The 18,565-nt window shown below is 37.7% G+C and overlaps 2 protein-coding genes across 4 annotated transcripts in view; one reads left to right on the top strand and one right to left on the bottom strand.

The window, feature by feature from the left end:
• MOSPD2 (motile sperm domain containing 2) overlaps positions 1-2,480 on the bottom strand; it is a 37,145-nt gene extending 34,665 nt beyond the window's left edge. The window contains exons 1-2 of one of the 2 annotated variants that reach the window (XM_050331924.1): positions 2,405-2,480; positions 2,137-2,203 (exon numbers count right to left, since the gene is read on the bottom strand). In XM_050331924.1, the coding sequence (XP_050187881.1) occupies positions 2,137-2,203; positions 2,405-2,413 (76 nt within the window). In that variant the 5' untranslated portion in view covers positions 2,414-2,480. The remainder of the gene's footprint in view (positions 1-2,136; positions 2,204-2,404) is intronic. The other variant, XM_050331925.1, reaches the window with a different exon arrangement.
• Positions 2,481-2,687: 207 nt separating this feature from the next.
• FANCB (FA complementation group B) lies at positions 2,688-16,952 on the top strand. Of its 2 annotated transcripts, none has more exons than XM_050331913.1 (9): positions 2,688-2,782; positions 3,311-4,342; positions 5,265-5,417; positions 5,933-6,025; positions 9,990-10,118; positions 11,002-11,165; positions 13,250-13,704; positions 14,514-14,751; positions 16,467-16,952. In XM_050331913.1, exons 2-9 carry the CDS (start codon positions 3,410-3,412, stop codon positions 16,885-16,887), a joined length of 2,586 nt encoding a protein of 861 aa, XP_050187870.1. In that variant the 5' UTR covers positions 2,688-2,782; positions 3,311-3,409; the 3' UTR covers positions 16,888-16,952. The 2 variants fall into 2 exon arrangements, with proteins under 2 accessions (XP_050187870.1, XP_050187869.1); XM_050331912.1 differs by having other exon boundaries at positions 2,691-2,839.
• Positions 16,953-18,565: the final 1,613 nt, after the last annotated feature.

The following is an 18,565-nucleotide window of genomic DNA, read 5'->3' as shown; positions in this document are numbered from 1 at the left end:
TATTCAAACCTTTAACACCTGCAGCTCACCTGTAAATGGAATAAGTTTGCTCTGTAGAGGCCAACAGTTCTATAACCACTCTAAACTTTCACAGGAAGGATCAGGTTCTCAGGGTAGCCTAAACATGCCCTTAGTTTTGAAAGCAGATTAAAACTCCTAGATATGATGCAATTATTTGTACCCTTACACCACAAACTCACAGGTTTGGGGGTGTCTGCAGACATGCACCTCCATGTTCCTTTTGATTAGGAAGCATAAAAGAATACATTTTAAACACACAGTAAAGGCTGAAGGACCACTGTAAAACTGAAATCCTATGTTTTGCATACTTGGAAGTGCAGCAACAACGTTAATTTGCTTCTGGAATTCCTTAAGTTCAGGCAGAGTCTCAAGAACATAAACTCAAAAAAATCCTAATCCTATTTGCTTGAAAGGCCTAAAAATGGGTTTACTGAGAAAAATGTGTTCAAAACACTACAAATAGGATTAGGGCTTAGCTTGTAACAGTGTTCAATTATTTTAATGGCTTTATCAACCAGCCCAACAGAGGCTTCATTACAGTTAGAGAAACTTGTAGAATTCCAAGATTTTAAGGGATTGGTCAACTGAAAGGGTAATACTCCTTTCCAGAGCAACTGTCTCAAAGCAGTTCTAGGCTTTCTGAAGTGATTATTTATGAGTGTGACTCTGGGATAATTAAATATAAAGCAAGTTGAATTACATATCATATGAAAATATACACTAACTGAAAAGAGCCAAAAGAATCTATAATTTAAGACCACCCTCCACTCATCTGAGCCTGAGCTTTCCAAAGACACCTTTATTCATTTGGAAATATGAATTTCAAATGGTAAGAGAAGCTCTCTCTGCTTCAAGACTTTCCAATAATTTTGTTATCTTGCCAGAAACATAAGTCATCTCTAACCAAGGCCAAAGTAGTCTCCTTTATGAAAGTTAGCAGAGCAACCACAGGAGACAAAGTTGTACCACCCTCAAGGTTTCCCAAAAAAAGTGTTTTGGCCAATTACAAAGAAGTCGTAGAAACATGTAACTCTTACATAAAAATGCGAGCAACATAACCTCAATAATTCTGATCAAAAAACATCAAAGCAAGGCCTGTGTTTGCAGGATTGAGGCTTATATTAAAGAAGATGCAGGTAACACAACTACTGGATTCTTACTGTATTTGAATTAAAAATTAGATAGTAGCATGTTTTTAATGAAAAGTCTCTAGAGAGTCATAATAAAATGTTCTGTTTACTGCAGTTGTTAGCATACTCTACTACTATATGTTCTTCCATCATAAGCAATGCAAATCAACCTTAAAATGAAAGGAAATCCCGCTAGGCTTAACCTGGTCTTCCCTCTCCCCTAGGCATCCCCACCATCTCCCAGCCTTCATTTACAAGTTTAAATGCACCTGTACTTAAGAACCAAGCTGGACACCTCACATGACACCAGCATGATCTCAGGGACATCAGCATGATCATAATTATGGCCTGCATGAATTTCAAGTGCAAGTTACTCCAGAAAAGCAACTCTTCCCTTGACAAACTCGTCGAGGGCAGAGTTCTTCTCCTGCCACTTCCCCACCATTTTTATGTCCAAAAAGCACCAAGCACAGCAGGGTCCCAGACCCCGCTCTACAGCCATAAGGCAAAATGAAGACAAAGAGACCCAGAGATTTGCCCCGGCAGGTCCTGAAGCCCAAGACAGCAACCCAGCAGACAGACAGACAGCACTGAGAGCCAGCACAGAAATGCCCTGTGCACCATCCCCACCCTCAGCTTTGGACACCTTAAGCTTCACCAGGGAGGTTTAGGTTGGATATTAGGAAGAAATTCTTCACAGAAAAATGATTAGATATTGGAATGGGCTGCCCAGGGAGCTGGTGGAATCACCGTTTATGGATAAAGACTGGACGTGGCACTCGGTGCCATGGTCTGGTTGACATGGGGGTGTTCAGTCTTAGGTTGGCCTCGATGATGCCGGAGGTCTTTTCCAACCTAACCGATTCTGTGAAATGCACAAACACCAAAACACCTGGGAAAGGGGGCATCTGACACCCAGAGGGAAAAGCACAGCGGACAAGCCCCAGAGAGCGCGTCCCCCGCTCGCCGCCCGCCCCCGGCTCACCCGGCAGGTACTCCGCCTCGAAACGCCGCCGGGTCTCGCTGATCAGCGCCGCCTTGTCCTGCCGCTGCTGAAAAGAAACAAGGAATGGGAGGCCGTGGAAGCAAGGGAAAGGCCGGGGCCTCCAAGCGACCCCAGCCAGCCCCAGCCCCTCAACTGCGCGGCAGGTCCGGGCCACCCACCCCGCCCAACCACCAACCCCGGGCAGCTACGGACGGGCACTAAGACAGCAGCAGGGCAGCAGTGAGGGGGCAGGGGCGCAGGGACTCACCTCAGCCATGATCCAGCGGGTCCCTCAGCCCGCGCCGCCCGCTCTGAGGCGGCTCCAGCAGCGCGAGGGGCGGCGGGAAAAGGGGACGGAGCGCCGCGTGACCCCGGCGGGGGCGGGGCCTCAGCGTCATTGGCTGCCCTGAGGCCCCGCCCCCTCCCCGGCCCCGCCCGCTCTCCCATCGTGCTCCCGGAGGCGGGAGCTTTGGAGGATCCTGCCTGGCCGGGAACTGCTGCGGGAGCGGCCCCGGAACACGAGTGAGGCCCCACCGGTGCAGAGCCCGCAGTCGCTGCCCCTCTCTGCGGGAGCTCGCGTGGCCCGGCCCGTGCCTGAGCCGGGTGAGGGGCGTCGATGCGGACCCCGGAAGTTGAGTGAAACTTGGTGAGACGGCTGCGGTTCGCTCAGGGTCCCCGGGGTCTTCTGTGGGCAGGGAGGAAGGTAGGGAGCTTCTTCAGAGAGCCTTCTCCTTAGCGAGGTTTTATGGTTTTAACAAAAAGTGAATTGTAATTGTTAACAGTCACTACACCTGAGACAAGGCTCTTACATTTGGAAATTCAAGCACCGTTGCTTTCCAGTCTGCTCAGTGTATTTGTGGCACTGACACGTCCCATCCAGTCACACAAACTGCAAGTGTACAGTTTGGTTTCTATCAATTTATATTATGCCGTGCAGCTGTTGATAACCAGAGAATTCATATTTTGGCAAATAAGCGTTTCTGAAACGTTTCTATTACTTGAATCTCTCAGTGCACAATTGCTTAACTTCGTTTTTAATCTGTGACATTAAAACACATACCGGCCTCATTCTTCAGTCTCTCATGTTATTGTTTTACAATGCATAGGTTTTCTAAACGATCAGTTCAATTAGTCCCAAAGTAATTTATCCTTTTTTTCTTGTTTGCTTTTGTAGGTAAAAAACATCCAGATAGATTCAAATTCCCACAAAGAAATAATCCTTGGGGATGCATACGGTTTTCTTGTAGAGGAACATACATAAAGCTAAATCAAGATGCTTCTGGAGGAGCAAGAACAACTCTTGTCCTACAATGGCGAAGTCCTTGTATTTCAGCTATCAAAACCAAAACATGTGGAGGGATCAGCTGATAAAACAATGAGTTTATGTGTCAGAAGAATGGCTTTCAACAGAGACACTAAGGTGTTTGTTCAGAAGTCTTCTGGAGCACTCAGCATGCATGCTAGTCACTCAAAAATTGAAATAATTTGTTGTAGCTGCACAACAGATTCCAGAACAGGGATTATTCTTCCGTGCATTTTGATGAAAAAGAAAAAACGGAATAATGTCAAATACATTTTACTATTGCTTCACAGTTCAAATCAGTTTGAGCAGTCCTTTCATTTTAAATTGGATTATGAGCTGAAAGAAGAGATCAGGTTATTTGCTGGCCCCTCAGTGTTGTGGAGACATGCCAACAAGCTGTTCTACATCTCTTCCAATACCTGCGTGGTCCAAAGTGCTCCTCTTCAGCTTTCTTCAGTTGTGTGGACAGGTGAAATTGTAGGTGAAGGCACTGTTGTCTTAGGGATAAGAACTGCTTGCCTGCCAGAGAGTGAAGATGCAGATGAATTTTCCGTTTCAGACAGAGCCATCTGGGGTAGCGAGTTCTTTGGATATGCAATTCAAACACATAAAATGCTGACTGGCACGTGCTTCATGCCCCATGCTTACAGCAGAGTGGTGTCTTCTGTCTACGTCTGCAAGAGTGAGAGATTGAAAAAGCAGCTCCGAATATCACTTGTTGCCATAACCCACAAGAATCAGCTTATTTGGTTCCAAAATGGTCTCCCTAAAGGTGTTTGTGAGCTTCCTTTCGAGAAACCATGTTCAGTAAAAACAGCTGTAACCAGTAGCAATGATTTGCTATTTATCGTGTCTTTTGCCTCTGGAAATAGCTGTGTTGTACAGAGGAGAGACAGCTTACAGGTACTGGGGTCTTTAAACAGCCCCATTTTACCACTATCTTTTTTGTTTATGTTGTCTTATTGGAAGTTCCTGGAGCTGAAAAACTGCGCATTTAAGTTTGTTAGATTTCTTGTTTGTTACTGTTGCTGCTGTTAAAAAAACCAGTCTGAAGTATGAGATTGTTTTGCTTTTGGTGCTGGCTTAAATATCTGAAAATGAAGCTGGGATTCTGTCTCTTAAAAATACACTTATGAATCTGAGCCAAAGCTTCTTCTGCTACTGAAAACTGCAGTAGTGTGAGAACTTGAAGTGGTAAGAGAGTTATGAGCATGCCTATATAATTTGTGTTAAACTGATATTGTTGCAAAGCATAAACTCCTTATTGAAATCTAAAAGCTTTTTGAGTCTCATTTCCTAGTAACAAAAAGTGTTGTTTCATGACAAGAAGAGGCCTTGCTATTGTTTCTTAGAAGGGACAAAATTAAGTGCTAGGGTTTTGTAATAATCTGACAAGAAGCCTTACATAACTCAGGAAATAAAAATTGTTCTACTTAGTTGTCAGCGTTATTGTACAAATTTGTCTTTACTTTTAAGCGTATTTAAGTGTGTAACAAAGCAAAAATATTTTTCATTGTCAAGGTTATAATGCCTTTAACTGATCTGCAAGTATTACTGTTCTAAAAAAATATTACAGCATTCAGCCATTTGAATACACTGAAAAGTTTTCATCTCTGCAAACCAGTATTCTGGAAAGTGATCTTTAAAGAGAAATGGCTAATTTTTCTCAGAGTTACATAGGCTCTAAATGATGAGGTGAAAGTGAGGGCTTAAAATTTAAAACTACTGTATTCCACGCACCAGAATAAGCTGCCTCTTTATAAAAAATAAGCTTGTGCAAAATGAGATCTCAAATAAATCTATTTTCAAACCTTTTCTACTGTAGGTGGCTTCCAAATGCCAAAAACTGAAGTGTGTTCTGGTGGATGATTTTATTGGCTCTGGAAGTGAGCAACTGTTACTGCTTTTTCAGGATGACTCCAATACAGATGTGTTAAGTACATTCCAAATAACAGACCTTGGAGGGGTTGACTATGCAGTAAGTCGAGCTTGCCTTTTCTCAGCTACTCAGTCCGTGCTTACTAATTTAAGGAAACCTCAACAAATCACTGAAGTATTGGTGCAAAGTGAAATTGGATGTGTGCTGTGAAATGCCCCGAAGTTTGAATGCAATATTCCTTGCTGTAATGATAACTTATCTGAAGAGATTATCTACTTCCTCGATAGTATTAACAGTGTTTTGGGAAATTAATGGAATTGAAAATGCTTCATATATGTAACAGTTTTGCTACAATGCTTACCTTTTGGCTAAGGGCTCTTAATTAAGGCCATAGTGCTTGTTAATTAGCTTCCCATAATTGGGTCTTTCCATTATGTATTATCAAATTCTAATTGCTTTCAGAAGATAAATTTTTTTTTTTTAAAGGCATCATGTGGCTCTGCTGGTTTTTTGTGTTTTCCCACAGAATTTTGTAATGCTGTGTAATAGCCTATATCTTATTTTCAGCTTTTTAATTAATTCAGGGTTTGGGGTTTGGTTTTGTTTTCTTTCAGAGTGGTATTAATTGTAAACATGTTGTTCCTGCTGCAGAAGGATTGCAAGAGAATGGTTTGCTTACTATCCAAGCCCTTGAAACAAGATTGCAGGTTTGTACTCAACTGTTCTGCCTTCATATTTTCTATAAATTATTTTTCCGTATCATTACATTTTCTAAAGAGTGAGGGTAATTATGCTGTTTTTATTGAAGAATTAGTTCAGGGAAAAAGACAACATACTAAGTATCTGTTCTTAAATCAGTGGTTGTCTGTGTTTCAGTTATCTCAGTTGTCATAAATACATTTGGGTAATTGTAAAGGTCTAGTTTAATTTTAGTTAAAAGTTTGAGCTAATGCTGAAGCTATCTTATCAAAGTTTCTTAACAGTCATTTTACTCATGGATGCTTAAATACCAGTTTATAAAATTAGAATGTTTACTTCTTTTGTTCCACATCCCATATTTTTCAAATTGCGTAGGGTCAGGTTCCCAGTGCTTTTGCACAAGTTGGTTACTGTTGTTTTATCAGCTGCTGATGTTTCTCCTCCTCTTCCTAGCAGTTTTATGGGGTAATTTTGCAAAGTACAGTAGGTGTAGCTAAAATGTATCCTTCTTTCAATTAGCATCATTTATAAAACAAGCTGGGGGAAACTTGGTAGAGCCCAAGCAATCCATGGGAATATATCATTGCCTTTCTGCTTTACTTTCTACCTGCCTTTCTGTCTTTCATCCTGTTAGTAAACACCCAGCATATGCACCAAGATGGGCTTTTGCAGTGTGTGTATTGGACTATACCAAATGCATAACAGTTGGCAAACTAGGAAGATTATTAAAAAAAAAAGCTCATATTGACTCAGATCTCATATTGAGATATGAGGATATTGTTAGTTTGCTAAAAGTACTTTAACAACGAGATGCGAGGTAATTATTCCCATAATTTGAGAATTAGTGAAAACTAAGTGGAGTATCATGTCAGTTTTATTTCCAGCCTTTAAAAATGTAGCAAATTAACTGGCAATAGTTTGCCAGTTAATAAATAAATAAAGGGAGGGCATATTAAGAAAAGACTGAAAAAGAAACTACTTTTCTAGTTCTAATAACAAAGGAGATGTCTAAAGAGATGTTGTGCATCTTCCAAAAGATAAAAGCTGTTGTTTGGAGAACAGTGGTCAAAATTTTTTGCTTCCTGGAAGGCACAAGAAAGTAGGAGCTGGATTAATTTTAAGGGCCTCTTTGAGGTCCCTTCCAAGCCTGCATTTTTACATTCTTCACTTTGTACATTAGAGGCCTGTTGGCTTTAACGTGCAGAAGTGCAAGCTTCCTTCTAAATGCATTTTTTCTTTTCCTGAATTTTTTTTTGACAGTCATATATTTTAAAATTGGTTTCTTTGCTGCTCTATTCTTTCTCTACTCATTACATTACTTTCCTTCTTCTACAAAACAGAAATTAGTTTGTCTCGTTTGTTGCTCCTTCTGCTATTGCAATGAAGCTTGTCCACTCTGCCATTGACAGATATATGTTCTATATTCCATAACTTTGTACTGTTACTGTACCAACTGGCTTCCAGCTGTACAGCTCTATGCATCTGTGTTAGGATCAAATGAATAATCTGGTTTGCACTTTCTACTGGTTCTGCTGGAAACAAGCCACTGGATGGAGGTTTCATTTGTCATGTGCTGATAAAGTTGTTCTTACAGACACAGAATCCTTCATAAGACCTCATTTATTTCAGTATTTTTAGATCTTTTTAATCTCTGATTTTCAAAGCCACATGCTAGCACAAGTACTGTAAGCAAGTTGGAAATCTTCCTGTGTTTCAATGCTGTAAATCTTTGAAATTGTCAAGCTGATGAATTTGGAAGCAGGTACAGATATTTCTTTTCAACCTTACTGTTGTTTCCTTGTTGAGATCTCCGTTGTTCTGTATTTTATTTGCTGAACAATGAAGTACTGTTGCTGGTTTTTATAATCTGAGGTATAATTGAATTTCAAGGATGATTGTTTTGAAGCAATAGGGTTCTGGTTTGAAGCCAGGGTTCTGCTTAGCTTGGGAATTTCCAAAGGTTATTTAGGCCCGGAGTGGATCCTGTTGATAATTGTCATCAAAATTCAGGTATTCTAGAAATTGCCAATCAAATTATGTTTTGACAGTCTCTGTGGAATCTTGCCTTTTAGAGCAAAATGAAGCTGGATGCAGCCCTTTTCCATCCTCTGTTGCTTTGCTCTTGTTTCACATCTGCACAGCGGTTTCCTAGCCCTGTGAAAATTTTCTGAGGGCTGAATTATAGTCCACTATATAAATAGGTTGCATTTACGTTATACACAGTCATATATAGGTTGTGTTTTGGAGGTAGTGAAATTGAAAAATAGATCAGTTTGTGCATTTTTGAACTGATCTATATTTATCTTGTATACAGTCTTTTGGGCCTGAATCCAGCCTTTTCTTCTATGAAGATTTATTTTTCTTTAACATGTGTTTTAACATCCTCTGAAGAAGGCATCCTTTGGCAGAGCACTGCAGATACATTACAGCAGCTGAGGTTACAGGGTTTCTCATGGTTTTAGTTGGTTGTTTTGGCAGAAATGCCACAAGTCAGAAGGATCTTTATGTTCATTGGTCTGTTTTCCTCCCCAGATACTTAACAGTTTTGTAAGGATTATCATGGCTAGGCTTCACGAACGAAGATTTGAGAAGGGCTCTACCCACGCCTTTAAGGATTATAATACTGGATTTACTCACAGCTCTGTTGTGTTTGGCTCTGGACTGCCTGTGTTCATGTTTATTTTCTGTTCTAAGGTGATCTGGTTTTATTTTCTTAGTTTCACAGCACAAAGCTTGGAAATTCTGGTGCTTGTTGTGCAGCACATCTTGGCCTATAGCAAGAAAGGATGTGCCTCTCCCTTGGACCAGAGAGAGTTGATGGTGGGTGCTCCACAGTCTTGGGTTTGCCACGTGGTAAATTTCAGGTCTCTTTCTTGTGTTACTTTATGAGGAAAAAGAGGTTCCAAAAGTCAGATTGGTCAGCAAGCATCCTACAACAGTGAATTTTTGGCCATTTTGACTGCTTCCAAGTCTGTGCTTCCCCATTAGCTTTCTGTTTCTCACTTGTTTATTCAGGAGTTGGCTCCAATGGGAGTAAATGATGTTTTAGTATTCTGATGACCTCAATTAAGAAGGTATTGTAGACGCATCTTTGTCCTTAATGCTTTATTTCTGTCTCCTAACTCAAGTCTTGCACTGGAATATTTCTTGGAATCTGGTACTTGGATGCATAATTTGATAGATAGATTTTTTACAGAACTTCTCATGTTGACTGCTACTTGTTCTAAATGCCCTTTGCCATTGCAGCTTGAGCAGAGGCCATCACTTTGCTTCCATGAATTGTTTTTTTATTCAGGCTTATATTGGTGTTATGTGTGATCCTGTCTAGGGTGTTTTGGGGGTTTTCTGAGGGGATAGGAAAGAGGGAAGTTTGGTTTTGCACTCCAGTGGTGAGTTTGTTCGCTCCTTGGCAGCACTGGACTTCTTAGGATCTTGCTTTCTAGATAATGGCTTTTGAGGAGCTTTCTTAAAACCTGAGAAGCTGGTACTGGCATGCATTTTAATTTGGTTTTTTGGTATTTTTGTTGTTGGTTTGGGTTTTTGTTGTTTGGGGTTTTTTAACTGAGACATAGCCAGCATGTATGTCTGTTTGTAAATCTGCCAACTCTTCAGTTTATTTACTTGACCAATAATCAATAAAAATCTTGATCAGAAAAGGAAACAGTGAAAAAAATGAAGCGGAATTAATAATGAAAGCTATGAATATCTACATAATTTGATAAATTTATCTTAATATGTATCTTAAACTCTAGCTTTAATATTGAGAGACCAAGATTCTGAGATTCATATTTTACAACAGACTAGCCTGATATGAACATTTTTTAGAAACATTACTTGAGGAATGCCAGGATCTTTGCTTGTGATACTTGCATAAGAATGGAAACCTGAAAAGATATTTTGATATCTGCAATAACCTTTCTTTTTTGAAGTAGACATAAGCATAAGTCTAATGATCATTTTTATCTTTTACAGGCTGGTTTCACCTCTGTTCGAGAGCTACAGCAGCATTTAGAACTCCAAAAGAGGGTTATTCTTGAATCTTGCAGAGCATTGATAGATCTTGTTGAAGAAAGAACCCATATTCTACCAAAGGCAGAAGAGGTAAAATGCAGAAGATGGTACAGATCACTTCTGAATTCTGCCATTTGTAGAGGGTGCTGCCCTCGACCACTTGTTACTTTCAGCAGTAGGCGTTGCCACTATCAAAACTCATTAATCTGTTTTTTAAGTTTGGTTCATCATCTTAACTTGCCAATATATGTACTTAAGAGTGAATTTAGTTGTCTTTTGTCTTTCCTTGAACTCATTGTGCACAATACCTCCTGACAACTGAGCTGTATGGAGGAGTAACCTCTAACAGAGTTAGTGACAAACAGTAGGGGAGTGTGCAGTCCTAATTGGCACAGTTGCTTAGAGACTGAATATCTGTCTGTGATCTAACATGTTACAAAAAGTGAGCTGTCATAAATCTGTGTGAGAAAAATCGATTTTATAATGGGGGCAGAGTGAACTGTGGGCTGAGAAGGTGGTGGAGGTTGGGAAAATGTTATCGTAATATGTGGCTCCAAAAAAGCCTCCTAGTTTAATTGAAATGGAATTGATCTCCCTTTCAGTTACTGTCATGGTCCCTTTCAAGTTAGCCAGCTTTGGACAACAAAGTGTTGAGTGATTAAATGCACTATTACAGAATAAATTCTAGCACCTTAAATCTTCTTTGGAAAATTAATTGTGTGACAGATCAAGATTAAGACATATGATGTTCACAAGGAGAGAACAAGTTTTACTTTACATGAAATCATGTGTTTTAAGAAGATGCAATTTTATCTTTTGAACCTGCTGTTGAGAATAAACTAGTTTATGTATTTCATTCTGTGTGTCTAAAAAGCTCTTGCAGCAGTCATTTGTGGTAAAACACGAAATAATGCAGTATAAAAGGAACCAGTATCTCTACTTAATTTACCTAAAAAACTTGTTTTTCTGTAAGGAAGGTCTTGTCTCTCTCTGGGATGATGTAGAAAATCCTCACTCTCTTAGTAAAGAGACATCATTGGCGTCCAAAGTCCCAGAGCACTTCACAGAGAAATTGTGGCAGCGTGTTGTGGGTGACAGCTTGGTAGTCGGAGTAGCACTAACTGAATCCTTCCACTGGTAAGATATAAATTTATCTAATAATTTCATTGGTAGTTTTATAGAAAGTGAATATGCAGGTTAAGCTCTGCAGTAGTGAGAATGGATTTTTAAGCTTTGAACTTTTGCATTTTGAACATCTGTATTTAAAATGTTACTTTGTGTGTCTTTGTCAGTATTGTTGCTGCTTGTCTCTACTACTGTGCAAAAAAATACATTGTATAGCCAGAAATCACTTGTGTGAGTATAATCTCTAGAGACTTTTCACAAAAGAGTTTTCTCTTTTTTTGACAAAAATTATGGTTCTTTACAGTCCATGCTGAAATAGCTATGCTGACATCAGTATGTGTTGTAAATAAGGCTCTGTTTTAAGTATACAGTTCCACATGCTTTACTGTTCACTGCTTGCTATTCCTAAGGGTGATTTACTTGAAGAAGCACAAGAGAAAACAGTAATACTAAGTTCTCTCATCAATTTAATAAATACTTAGGTTTTGACTTTTCTAGTCAAGTATCTAGTCAAAATATTTACAAAGCTTATGTATTGTGTAAATTATGTAGAACGATTGAACACTTAAACCTTCAATATAATTTGTTTGTTCTTATTATCATCTTTACGATTATTTGTTTATTCTGTTTATTTTAATTATTCAGTTCAGTTGTAAATACTACTTATGTCATTTCCCCCTTACAGAAAGGGAACTCATTTGCAAGACAGGTTATAAAAACAGGGTTACATGAAACATAAATTTATGATGTTCATTGTGTAATGTAAACTTTGATGGAGTCAGAACATGCCTTTTGACCCCTGTTCCCACAAGCAGTGTAGCTGAGGCTGTGTTAGGGTAAGCTCAAAGACTACTGATGCCACTGAAAATCATTCAAGTGGTTGTGAGGGAGCTGACCTGTTACACCCTCTGGCCATTCTGCTGGAGCTGTGGGTATATTCTTTCTCAACTGCCAGATTGCTGTAACTTTACAAGAAAGTTGACCTCATCCTCTTGACAGCCCCTGTTAAGAGCCACTGATGCAAGAGATTGTTTTTGCCTTTCCAGTGTTTGTTCTTTTAGAATTGATGATGATGACTTTGGTTTTGAAAATGAAATGCTTCATTCTTGTATAACTTCAGAGATCCTCAGAGTTTAAAATCTAGCAGCAATCTAGCCCTCTCCCCTATTTTTACAGTTGAGAAAAGATGTGTGGAGAAGTCACTTGTCAAAAGTTATCTGGCAGGCTGGCAGCAGAACCTGGGTCTTCTGGGCTCCAGATCAGTACTGTAATACAATATCCTGTGTTTTGAGGGAAAAGGGCTTGCTTTCTTTCCATTCCCAACACTGAAATTCTTTATAGATTATTTTTGTGCTTCTCACTAATGCAAGATTGCAGTGATATCTTACATTGCATTATGAGGTGGTGATACCTCTCTAAAGAAAATTAGAGATTTATAAGACTTTCAGGTGTCAGTGACATCTTGAGATTGAGTTGATTGACAGAATAATGTATTCACTGAGAGAGGATCTGAAACAGTAATATTAGGATTTCATTGAAAGAACCCTGTGTTGAATAAATAGAGTACTTCATACATTTCAGGAAATTGCTTCATGTTTAAGGTAATGGTATCTTAAACCTTTTATTTTACTCTACATTCAATTTTATTTTAATATCTATAAAATATAGATCATCAGAAGGGCTTTTAGTTCTCAAAAGGGTGGAATTGATACTTTCTGCAATTTTTTGTTGAAACTTAAGTTAGATCTTTAAAAATAATTTACAAATGTCATAGAGTATCTGCATAGGTTATGTAGAATTTTCAGCTTTTTCTGGCTGAATTAAACATCCAAATTCTTTCAGTTGAAGTGAGGCATCAAACTCCTAAAAACTCTTTGAAAATTCAGTCCACATTTTGAAAATCTTTATACTAAGCTTAGATGAAATAGTCATGTGAAGGACTTATACTCTTTGCCCACTCTGTGACTTAACCTAGAATGATATTGGAATTATTGGTAGTCTTAAATATGTCTGTGCATATCTGCAGAGTTATGGTTATGTGTCAGATGGCAAAAATACGAACTGGGAGTGCAGTCGTATTGTATGGATTTTCACAGGTCACTGAATGATGTCAGCTTATCTTTAGTGACGGATCAAGACTTCTCTTCAATTTCTCCAATTATCAAGTGTCAAAGTAAAATCATTAAGCTGAACAAGAGCTTCTCAGCATTGGCTGTCTCCTCATGTCAAACTGAGCCGCCTCCAAAAAAGATTAAATTGGACTTACATAGCAAGGATGACCTGAAAAAAGAGTTTCCTAAGAGACCTTCAGGGGTTCATCTGGATGGAGCAAAGACAGTCGTTGCTGTTACCAGCCTTTCACCTTTATTGGCATTTCATCGTGTCTGCTGTGCAGTTCTTCTACATGCAAAGAGGCGAAAACGTGGGGATGATGGTTTACAGGAGAGCAAACAGATTGCTGTGCTCTGTGGGAAAGTTTTGTTAAGTCTGGAAGATATTTCAAATGGAAGATTTTCAGTGAAGATGCTAAGGGATAATAGTTACTGTACAGGTAAATAGATTAAGATATACTCTGGATTCATACATATTTATGTATTTAATTCTTCTGTTTATTCTGGTGATGCCAAACCAGGTTTTCAAGGTGTAATCACATCTGTCCCTTTGAACATGAACTTCATAGGCCTATTGGGAATTAAAAGCTGGGTGAAATACGAGATGGAACACTTGTCAGAATGGAGTTGCTGTAGGGTTTTGTGCGAGCATTGATGCTGAAGGGTATCTAGAAAGGATAATTTTGAAGATGTCTGAGTACAGAATGCATATATATATATATAGATATAGATATATATGGCTTTTTTCTGACACGGTATTACCTCTTAAATACTACTAAATTAATTGAAGCTTTTTCTCATCTACATATCTTTTATGGTCATTTATTTTCCTTTCTTTTAATATTCCTGATTGAATTGATTTTTAACTGAACTTTCACTCACATAGTGAAATATCCTTTTGATTGCTGGTGATGAAGTTTAATTTTTCTTCTTTTAGGGCTGTATCATTGCTAAAACCAACATGTCATCTTACTGTCCCAGGAGGCTGTTAATAGCCTTCTTTTGGCAAGGTGATGTTTATCTTAAGAACTTCCATTATATTGGTGGTGCTCCATTATTCAACTGTTTTGCTCGACAGAAGTAGGTATAAGAATTTAGGTGAGAAGAAAATTCCCAAAGAATGCCTGAAAACAGGTGCAAATGCTTAATGAAAAACTAGGAGTACAAGCCAAAAATCTGAACACATTTAATGCAGGCAGCGTGATCAAAAGAGTTAGGTCAAATATCTTTTTATTGTATTTTCTTGCAGGTTCCATGGAAGATATACTTGCTATCCTTGCAACAGCTGTCAGATTCTCCTTTCAGATTATGTCTTCTGACTGTACATTGACTCCAGTAAATTCATGGTTACTGGGAGAAATGGAATGCACACCCTTTAAGGAATGCCATGACAACATATTCTGTCATAAAGCAGGAAATGTGTACGGTACAGTTTTTAACTGGAGCCTGAAAAATCCATTTGAAGGGGTTCTAACAATATTTTGCAGGTAAATTCACTCAAATCATAGCATATATTCATCATTCCATGCAATGCTTTTTTAATCTTTACACTGTTTCCTACTGGTACCATAAATAGCAGACAAAATCATAATCAGCAGGCTTCCAATATGATGATATGATAACAATGAGCAATAACAGAATTATTTTCAGATCAGAACTACGGCAGAACCTGAACTGTATTGTTTAATTTTATCTAAGTTAGAACATCAATTAGAATTAGTTAGAATTATAAATAAGTCTAGTCTCCATTACTATCTGCTTGGTACTATTTATTAATTTCATTTTGCTGCATCCTAATTTTATATTTTTTATTTTTAAGTTTATTCTTAGTATAATATATAATTTTTTCTTCAACAGGTGTTGATTAAAAGAAAAACCCTTAAGGGGATATTAAAACAAAAAAATCCAACCAAACCACAAACACCATGTTATACTAAGTTTAAATTTATTACTTGGCCATTTTTTATTTTGGTACTGCAACAAATTTTGTCTCATTTTGTACATGTTTCTGCTATATTTATTTCCTGTCTGCCATGATTATGAAAAGGAAATAATCAGAAGAGTCTCAGGGATTTCTTTTCTTATGTAGATTCTTGGAGAAATGTTTTTAAAATTTCCTGAACCAGGCTAAGCAATTTAGTAATACTGCCATAATTTATGATTTAGCTGGATAAGGCTTATTACATTAAAAGTACTTCTTGAATATTGACAAATGTTGCTGTCCTGATGAGTTCAAGCTGAAAAATAAAAGAAAGAAAAGGTATAACTTTTAGGAGTCTGTATTTTATAGTGAGGTTCAGTCTTTTACTCAAATGAGGAGTTGATCTCCTTTATGTAAGAGGAAAAGGTGAGATGTTTAAGAGATCAATCAGTAACATTTTAAGTCTCAAGACTTTTGGTTCTTTTTGAAAAGTTAATTTACTTAGTACTATTCGCTTTTGCTCCCATTTTGCATTAATATTTAGTGAGCTGCATGTTTATGGTGTAACTATGATTGTATTTTCTGTATATTTTTTTTCCTGTCTTTGAATTGATCTTTGATCCAGCTAGGATATTTCTGTGATAGGTGGAAGCTACAGACTATTCTTTTTTTCACAGCCTTTCAGAAACCAAATAAACTATACATTACAAGTAGTGGAATGTTAAGATAACTAAATTGAAATAGAAGTACTTCAAGGAAAGACATCTTTCTGATCTGTGTAAGAAAACTAGCTAATGCAGGATGCTTTTGGGTTTTTTGGGTTGAGGTTTTCTTTGTTTATCAGGGCAAACACTGGGAATAAGACTTTAACAAACTCTGCATTTCTCTTAGAACAAGGAATATGTCACTGTGTTGTATATGCTACACTGCTATCCAGGAGAGTAGGTTTCCTGATGATCACCCGCACTTTTATTTGACTTTCTTAGTAATTCTGAATGTCTGATTTTTAAGTGCAACTTTTGCCCTCTGTTTAAGAAAGACAAGCTGTAGGCCACCTAACAGGCATATACATACCTGTTGATAGTGACAATCAATGAATAAAAGTGATTTTTCATCTGCCTCTAAATACTTGTTCTTGTATGTAAAGTACACACAATACTTAAAACCATAATCAACATAAGTGTTTCTATTTTTGTTTTCAAGTACCTTTGTTTTATTTTCCACTATGGAATTTTAAAGATATAAGGTAGCAATAATAATAATAATAATCTTGTTTTACAGAAATCTGACTGTCTTGTTCCAGTGCCTTCATAGCCTTACTAGAGTTCTGCCTCCAAGCTGCTGTGTAAAACTCCTGAGATCTGGAAGAAAAAGTGTACTTGCTGAACAGTTATCGCTGGCTTTGGTGAAAGAAATGCTCACCTCAAAGAGTTCTTTTTTCTCAAAAGAAAGTAAAGCTGAAAACAGTTTGACATGGGGGAATGAGGCTGGCAAGAAAATCGATAATGCTCCTCTGGCTTCTTTACTGGACACTGAGGAAGGAGTTCAGCAATTCAGGAAGAAGCTTCAGAATGAGCGGGAAGAGAGTGTGCTAAGTATGAATCAAACAATGAATGGTGCCCTTTACCAGAAAATGGTTTTGAAAATAGCAGAAGCTCAGCTCAGTTCAGATATGATTGTGTGGAAACTGAGCAAGTCCTAGAAATGATTGACTAAATTTATTTTTAAAAAATTTTATTAAAATTATAATATTAAATATGATTTATATTTTCATGGGTACTTATATTGCTTTGTATTCTAAAGCTCTGTTATTTCTACAGATAAATACTGGTATTTTGACTTGTAGCTGCTTTGGCAAGAATTTAATATTAAAGATTGATGAGTCATTATTTTGTTACAGATTTTGAAAATATATTTTTAAAGTATTTTTTAGTGAGTCCTACTCCAAAATCATAATTCTTGAACTATAAATGAACTATTTTAGATACAAAAAATAACAAACATGTACTCTTTAAAATAGTCCTATTAAACTTGAAAGATGAGTATGGAGTAGTTTGAGTATGGAGTTTGACATTCAAATTCAAAGAAAAGGCAGCTTATCTTGATAATATATCAAACCTTTTAAATAATTTCTAGTGATACCAATTGAGGAAGAAAACTGATTGTACCTTTCAACCCTATCTTCTAGAGTCCACCCTTAGATCTGAGAGATTATGGAGTATTTTTTGGAGCTGGAGAACCAGATTAGGCCTCTTACCAAATTTCAAAATCTCCTGAAGATTCACTCTATAATAAAACCACTTCAGATTTGAGAGGTCCATTCCCACACAGAATGTAGTGGTAGGGCTAATCTCATTGGCAAATCCTGCAGGAAATTTTCCTTCCTTGGGCATTAACCAACCTTCAGCGTCAGAAGATGAGTTTGCTCAATCCCAGAGTCAGATGACTGTCTGCTGATACTGTTTGCTCAGTGGTTTTGGCCTATCTCAAGTAGTTTAAATGATAATGGCCAACTTTGCCTGTTATTCCTCCCTTCTCTGGTTTGAACAAGACACTGCCTTTGCAGCCAAGAAAAGAACCGCTTGTACTACTTGCTGAGGTAGTAACTTTTTAATCAATTTTTTCCACCATTTTTCAGCTTCATGAGAGGCAGAAAAGTAATTTGCTTCCTTTTATCTCTACTTTATGTAAGTAAAACATTGCTAGTGTTTGTCACCATTTTTCTGAAGTTGTCAACATTTTGCTTTTCATTTTCCCTGTAAACAGAGTTTTAATAGTGAATATCTCCCACATGTGCTCTCTCTGACAATAAAAATTTGGCAGGAAAAGTGGAAGATATTTATTGACTCAAAGGAATACTGATGTTTCAGAGTAGTTTTATATCTTTTTTTTTTCATCAGAAAGTTCAACTTCAATCTTCTAGAAGCACTAAGTGGTGATGTTTTTCAGTCCAAGTCATCTTGTCATATTGGCAACAGGAGTGAACCAATGCACATTAAATGCAAAATACTAGCTAGAAAAACAGTAAATGAGAGAACACTGTACTTTGTAAATTCAATCCAGTTTAGTGATGTAGGTTCACTTTGGAGATACTCAAAGTATTAAATGACTCCTTTTTTGCTATATAGAAGAGAAATTTTCCATAAAGATGCCAAGAACGTCTTACGAATTTGTCATGGATATTTGAAACTCAGTATTTACTGGATGAGAAAGAATTGTTAAAAAACCCCACAACTTTCTTTGTTAAGCCACAGTTCTGTTCAGGCAATAGTCAAAGCTTAAGAACTCATTGTCAGGGCTTGGCAGTCAGGAATTTCCAGAAGTTCCTGATTATAAACACTTAAATGAAGTGAAAAATCCTAAAAGTGCAATCCTGTAGC

The sequence above is a fragment of the Myiozetetes cayanensis genome, unplaced genomic scaffold (genome assembly GCF_022539395.1).
Source record: "Myiozetetes cayanensis isolate MyiCay16 unplaced genomic scaffold, myiCay2020 scf5-8, whole genome shotgun sequence".
NCBI classification, from domain to species: domain Eukaryota; kingdom Metazoa; phylum Chordata; class Aves; order Passeriformes; family Tyrannidae; genus Myiozetetes; species Myiozetetes cayanensis.
This window is presented reverse-complemented; position numbering and strand designations above follow the sequence as displayed.

Excerpts from the sequence above, each read along its gene's own strand:
- FANCB (XM_050331913.1), top strand. The coding sequence starts at position 3,410 with ATGCTTCTGGAGGAGCAAGAACAACTCTTGTCCTACAATGGCGAAGTC. Across the intron at positions 4,343-5,264 it reads AGAGGAGAGACAGCTTACAG|GTGGCTTCCAAATGCCAAAA; the intron begins GTACTGGGGTCT and ends TTTCTACTGTAG. Across the intron at positions 6,026-9,989 it reads CCCTTGAAACAAGATTGCAG|GCTGGTTTCACCTCTGTTCG; the intron begins GTTTGTACTCAA and ends TATCTTTTACAG.